The sequence below is a fragment of the Polyodon spathula genome, chromosome 2 (genome assembly GCF_017654505.1).
Source record: "Polyodon spathula isolate WHYD16114869_AA chromosome 2, ASM1765450v1, whole genome shotgun sequence".
Taxonomy (NCBI): Eukaryota; Metazoa; Chordata; class Actinopteri; order Acipenseriformes; family Polyodontidae; genus Polyodon; species Polyodon spathula.
In genome coordinates, this window is record NC_054535.1 from 73,448,617 (window position 1) to 73,455,613 (window position 6,997).

Sequence of the window (6,997 nt, forward strand, 5' to 3'; positions counted from 1 at the left end):
AAAGCTAGCAATCACATTCTTATTGGTTTTAAATATAAGACTAAAACAACTTCACCACTACCATTAAGAGATTAGGGTTTCCTAATGAGCATACAACAACAGGTAAGAACTGATAAGTTCATGCTTTTAGAGTAATAGGAGAAACCAGTAAATTGTATGCAATGAAATTTAATATAGTTTGCAAACATGCTGAATCTGACACTTTGGAAACGGTTGTGGGACTTTTTTTTAGACAGCCTTAAGCAACTGATCGTTATCACATCCACTTTAAACCTGAACTGATGTTAATGTAAAGATTAATAATCAGTACATCAACATCAACCTACTCCCCACCCTTAAGAAACAGTCTGACAAGTCCAGTCAGATCTAATTGATCTACTGCTGATATGGATAAATAAACTGATGGCATTAACTATCCATGCTTTAAAAGAATTTGGCTTGAAAATTCCAAATGAGCTGCATGTCATATTTGAAATCACAATGCTTTCTGTAGCAAAAGTAAGAATAGTTAATCGCAAAAATAAAGGCTTTGTATAGATTCCCACTGTAAAATATGTTCCTTGATGCCAGACAATGGATAAAGCTATTCCAGCATGGATCTACCTTGTCATCAAGGTATGTCACATCAAATCAGTGTCTGCTTCCCTCTAAAGTAATACAATAAAAAGTAAACAATGGTGAGATTTGTTCAAACTTTGAATGAGATTCGGGGGTTTGGCTTCCTGACACCCACCAATTATTCAATTAATCTCAAATGCTTTTGGTATAAACACCCCCTTCATTTCTTTCAAGCATGTCACTTACTAGCACAATGGTCTACGTGGAAGCGCTCCTGTTCTTTTTACTCTCCTAATCCATCATCTTCTCCCTTAGGGAAGTACATACCAGAAAAATAAACTACCTGCAAATTCTCTTGAATATAGTGTTCCTGTAGCATATCTTGCATTGGTAACAACCCCCAGAAGGAAACTAACAGGTTTTACATGCTTGAGTACTATACTATAACATGAATGCAAATGGTGGAAGAGATTTCTCATTTTCCACCTAAACGCAATACTTTGTATAATTCATACACTTTAAAAAAAGCTTCAAAACCTTTGTATTACTTATTCACTGACATAATCCAGTGGAACAGAATGCATGTCAAATTCATTTTAAACTTACAGTTCATGAAAGATTCCACACTTGAGTGCAAAAAAATAATGTATTATTACTGAATAACTAACACCGTAATACTTGTATATAAAACACAACTTGTGAGGGATACAGCAGCTGTTTGCGCTGTCATGTGAGAAGTTTCAGTGAGAATTCAATTTAACAGGATAAATCCCATAAAGTATAGGGTATCTATCTATAATCTACAATTAAAGAAGTCTTACATGTTTTCCCACACTGTGTTTAGAAGAAAAACATGTCCACACACCAAATGAGATGAGGCGTAAACTCCCAGAGCTTCAAACCCATGCTTGACCCTTCTGGATCACTGGATAAGGGTATTCTTGTGGTACTTTTCTGCATTGGAAAATAAATAAAGCATTACAGGCAGGCAAAGCTGCAAAATAACCTCATCATTAACCAGATCTCAGTCAAATTAAAGCCCTGCTGGATGAACTTGACTGACCTCCTATGATTTCCAAACAACCACATAGCCCATTCGGTTTCAGACTTCAGAATGAAGAATTACATTAGAATTATAAATAAACTTGTTGGTGATTAAATGTGCTTGCTATTATTCTCAAGCTTCTACGTTAACTGCGAGTGATGTATGTAAGGTATTGCATTTGAATCATTTATATTTTTATTTCTTTAAATGGCAAATAAATATCTAGGTTTCAAGATGAAATGTATTCGTGTTTTGGAGAAGAAAATTAGCCCACCATATTAATTTTCATTGTGACCAAATAAGTTGAACTGAACGTCCCTACTGCATTATTAATGTGTTTTTGCTGATATGAGGTGAATGTTTAGTGTCTCCCCAAAGTCTGCAGTGATAAAGACTGTCTGAATTATCTGAGGTTCGATGGTCTATTGTTCAGTGGTAATTCACAACATTCAGAGCATTGTCAAGCGTCGGGGTTGTCACTCTGGGGAACGGGAACAGAACAGTCAGGCACCATTCCTATTGAAATTGTGTTTATTGTTATAATATATTTGCATTGTTGTGCATAAAATTAAAATGTTCAATTTTCTTCATTACCAATTTCAGTCATAAAACACATAAATATATATATATTCATTATGTCAAAAACTATATGAAACATGCTTACTTATTTACACGATATAAAACATTTACATCACAAAGTTCATTAAAACTGAAAATTCTTTGGGCATTTTAAAGGTTAAATAACTTGCAATTCAAGTATAAATATAGGTCAACAATCACACTTGGGGTCTTGTTTTTGAGATTTTGTATTGTTTGCTTTTTTTTTATTTTTATGTGAAAACAAAATCCAATAAATGATACTTGAAGTAGCAAACATTTTTCAAACTGATGTACAGCTATGTGTTTACAAAGACAATAATTTATATACAACAGGAGTAAAAATAAAAATCGCAAAGACCAGACACATCACAATTTAATGAGATGCACGATTTACTGTGGGTGAAGGCCTTTTAAGAATAGACTCAACAGAAAATGATAAAGACTCGTTGGATGAAAGCTTTGTCCCAGCTTGCGTGGATATCAATAAGTCTTTTGCATAACTGTCCATGAGGCTCTGGTTTTCTTTGAGTGCACACTCTCTGTATTTTCTGGCAGCCTCCTCAAAAAGCTCCTTGCAGTATGGCGCTTTCAGGTCAGGGGCCGACTTCTCACCGAGTGTCTGCTGGATCAGTGAGTGGAATGAGTTTAATTTCATCGAGACGGCATGCTTGGCACTGTCCTTACTGAGCCTGCTCAAGACGTGCTCTTGATTAGGAGGTGAGGAGCTGTTGGTAAATGTCTGAGCAAAACTTTTCTTGGGTGGAGAAAAGGCTGATCTCTCCTGGGGTCCTTGAGAGGTGCACTGAGTTTCTGGCTGGGCTTGCTGAAGATCAGAGGCTTCGTGGACAACACGTGAGCTTTCCAATTTCGCAGACGTCAATTCCTGATCTGGAGAATGGCTGTCTGACATCGGCATGATTTTTGGATCCCAAGTTGCACCTGGTTTAATATTCTGGACTGCCGACGCATTCAGAAGGCACTGCTGGTAAAGAAGAGCATCGTTGATGTTGCTACACTTCGGCCACATCATGAACCGTGGTGAAAGGGGATACTGTCTGTAAGTGGCAGCCACGCTGACGTTTGAGGAAATCAGTTCCATGTTTCCAGATCCAGTGTACTGCATTGACAGGTCGAGGCAAGTCGGTAGAAAGTTGTAGACCTCCTTGGCTGGTGCCTCCACTTGGCCAGCAGAGAAGGCAGTCTTATAGGAGTTGTATTCAGCTGCATGGACCATACCAGTGGGCAGAAACAGAGAAGCAGCAGCAGCAGCCTGAGTGGACTCCAGCAGATCGCGCTCTTTGTATTCTCTCTCTAACATGATGGTCTCGAGCTCCTTGTCTGCAAAAGCCCTCCTCTTCCTCATTCTGTCACTGAGAGGGGGAGGAAGCAATGTGTTTCCTCCAAGATAGTGGTCTGTCTGTACTGGACGGTAACCTGCCAAAAAAAAAAAAAAAAAAGAGAGAGTTGTATTAAATATTTGAAAACCTTTGCCATTTGCTTACACTGCCCCAATTATTTTTTTTCAGAAATTGTGTAACATAATTAAATTTCCCAAATGTTACTTGGGAAAATACAAGTTAAAGCAATATGTCCATTATATCTTATGGCCTGTTTTACTGTTGCTGTTATTTACCCACTGGTCATTAAATTCTCTAGATTAAAAAAATAAATAAAAAAACAGTAATGCTGTCAGCTTACTGCAATATTATTGCCCAAAGATGATTCTTTAATAGTAAGGATGAAAAGGAAGAGAAATCCAAACACAGCTATGAAAAGGAGATAAAGAGAAAAGTCAGAATGCAGAAAGAAAGTAAAAGAAAACAGAGAAGAAAAGGGGACTGTAGAAACAAATTAATCTGTAATAATGTAGGGTGCTAGCATTGTTAACAAAACTATATACCATCAGATGTAGCCCTGTCAATGACGGATCATCCTAAATTGCAGTTGCTAGGAAAATAAAATGTATTTTGTTATACGTTTTATCTTTAAATATTTGTAATTTTTGTTTTTTTTTTTTTTTTTTTTTTTTTAATATAAAATATCGGCCTTAGGTCTTCCAGGATACTTTTTGCCAACATACTGGGGGGTCTGAGATGTCTTTGGTAGACTGCCCTGCGCTCAGCGGTCATCTGTTTCCCTGAAAGTCCTTTCTTATCCTGCAATACCAAACAATAAACATTATAGATAAATATAACATTCCTCTTTACAAGTACTGTAGAGAGATTTAAAAAAAAAAAAAAACAGCACTACAAAGGAGACATTGTTGGAAATCCTCATGGCGACAAACTTTAAATAATAATTAGTAGTAGTGGTAGTAGTAGTGGTGGTGTTATTTGTAGTAGCAGTTGTAGAAACGGGAAGGTAAAATATATTATTATGGGGGGTTATTTTAAAAGGTTAAACCGAAAAATCACGTTTTTCAAAACAGCAAACATGGAAAATCCATCACTAAATTATGTTTTTTATCTATTAAACGAAATAACTTAGATTAAATTGAGATAGTATTCAAAACACCCTTCAAATAATCGAATTATAATTGTTGTTAAATATAGGCATTTCGTAATATACACGCAGGCATTAAAGGCACCGTGTGAAAGATAGGCCTATCAATGAAACTAAAACGTGTGTGTGTGTGTGTGTGTGTGTGTGTGTGTGTGTGTGTGTGTGTGTGTGTGTGTGTGTGTGTGTGTGTGTGTGTGTGTTTAGTCTGATATATTTGTTTTAATATGGGCCAATATTAGCCATAAAACCTTTTAACGCAAATAGACTGTTCACTATTTTTAAGACGTAAAAAACAGTACCTCACAGATATTACACCTGTAAACAATCATTTCAAATAAATACAGGTATGACGTTTATATTATCGATCACAGCACCTAAACATTGCTACATAACTAACAACACATATTGATATTGATTTTACGATTGTACCTTATGATTAAATGTATTTTCGTTTATTTATTTTTTTCTGTTATATGACAATATTAGAAAAAATACAAATGAATAAATCACTAAACACTTATTATGATAAGAACACACATCTTAACTATACAACTGGAATGTCATTTAAGTAGGCGGCTAGGTAAACCCGTAGCCACTCCCAGATAAAGAATATTGTTGATGTACCCAAACGCTCACCTCTGTCGCCTGCTGCCTCCTGAGTGCCACTTGAGCTGCCATCACTCTCTGCCTCTCCACCACCAGCAGACAGTTGGCACACTGACAATCTCTCCATCTACAAAACCTCTTGTGCCCTTTAAGGCACGAAACCACTCCGTGATTCCTGCAGCGGGCACACTTCGGGGTTCGGCTGAGCTTTCTCTGATCTCCCGATCTCTGGGAGTGCTGATCCGACCTCTCGTCGTGCTTGCATCCAGGTTCGTCGTCTCCAGCTCCGGACAGACCTACACCAAATTCTGCCTGGTCATCGCTTTCTGTTTCCAGGCTCTCTACGTCTATCTCGAGCTCGGGAACCAGAAGATCCGTCATGTTTAAACAGTCTTCTTCACCGAGAGTTTGCGGGAGACTCCTTTTCCGTGTTCAGTCAGATCACCTGGCTTCGTTTGCTCTTCTGTTAAAAACTGATATAAAATAAAAACGTACGATTTAATGAGCAAATACAACCCAGCCTAGTTTATATATATATATATATATATATATATATATATATATATATATATATATATATATATATATATATATATATATATATATATAATATATATATATATATATCCCTGAACGGATAATCTACACTTGGACTTCTAAACGAATAATAAACACGGTTTCAAGTATAGATTATAAATAGGCTACATTACGATTGTATGCTTTTCATTATTTAAATTTCAATGCAAATAAAATATTAAAAGATATTCGGATATACGAAACGAGTGCCAAAAATAATTAACCCCAAAAATGTGTCTTGGCACATTTTGAATAGGTATTGCAGACGATATTCTGAATGTAGCCCATATATACTGTTGATTCTCTTTCTATATCACCGTATTGAATTGTACCATCCTACCATGAATAGTGGAACAGCTAACTTACCTTGATATCAAGAGCAAACGATGACAGTTGCTGAATCCTGAAATTCTGAGAGTGGAGTTTTCTATGAAGAGTGTCAACATTAAAGTCGATTTTAATGTATTTTTAAAAGTATTCAATCAGTAGGTGGTGAGCATGTAAGAATAGCTATACGAAGCCCAAATTAGCTACAGGTATCCTAGCTGTTCAATGATGTTGTCACTGCATGTCCACCGAGACTTTCACTGCAAGAACACTCCAAGCACCTCCTCTATTATCAGCGCGAACACAGTGCCTCGTCTGATGATTGGATAAACTTTGATACCCGAGAGCTCATTGGACCTTCCAGTCTTTGCGGTTAAAGGTTGAAAAGAGGTTTGCGGCCGCGGGTGAAGTTACTACATCAGTAATGAAAACGATTAACATCAAATGATCAAATGGTCGAGTTATTAATTAAAAATAGAACAAAATCAAGACACAGCAATTTGAAAGTTAAATTCAAATGGATGTGGTGTTAATAACTGTCAATATGTGATCTGATGTACAATCATATAATTACAGGAAAATACAGCATTGTATACGTAGCAAATGTGCAGATTATTAATTTTTTTGTTTTTGTTTATTTTTTAAACAAAGTTACCAGTAAAAAGAAAGAAAGAAACATGTTTACGGAATTTGGGGGAATTTTTGAGTTCTGTTTTAATGTTTAATCGTTATTTACAATAAATAAGCCTACTTAAAAAAAAAATTAAAAAAAAGAAAGAAAAA

The 6,997-nt window shown here is 36.1% G+C and overlaps 1 protein-coding gene across 1 annotated transcript; it reads right to left on the reverse strand.

The window, feature by feature from the left end:
• Positions 1-2,186: 2,186 nt before the first annotated feature.
• LOC121300261 (doublesex- and mab-3-related transcription factor 2-like) lies at positions 2,187-6,478 on the reverse strand. The gene is made up of 4 exons (XM_041228763.1): positions 6,254-6,478; positions 5,342-5,784; positions 4,257-4,359; positions 2,187-3,637 (listed from the first exon to the last, which is right to left on the reverse strand). Exons 2-4 carry the CDS (start codon positions 5,690-5,692, stop codon positions 2,577-2,579), a joined length of 1,515 nt encoding a protein of 504 aa, XP_041084697.1. The 5' UTR covers positions 5,693-5,784; positions 6,254-6,478; the 3' UTR covers positions 2,187-2,576.
• Positions 6,479-6,997: the final 519 nt, after the last annotated feature.

What these genes read in the sequence shown, in the direction of transcription:
- LOC121300261 (XM_041228763.1), bottom strand. Translation starts at nt 5,692, where the DNA reads ATGACGGATCTTCTGGTTCCCGAGCTCGAGATAGACGTAGAGAGCCTG. An exon ending in GGAGGCAGCAGGCGACAGAG is followed by an intron (nt 4,360 to 5,341) that starts GTGAGCGTTTGG and finishes TTGGTATTGCAG; the next exon opens with GATAAGAAAGGACTTTCAGG. An exon ending in GGCAAAAAGTATCCTGGAAG is followed by an intron (nt 3,638 to 4,256) that starts ACCTAAGGCCGA and finishes TTTTTTTGGCAG; the next exon opens with GTTACCGTCCAGTACAGACA.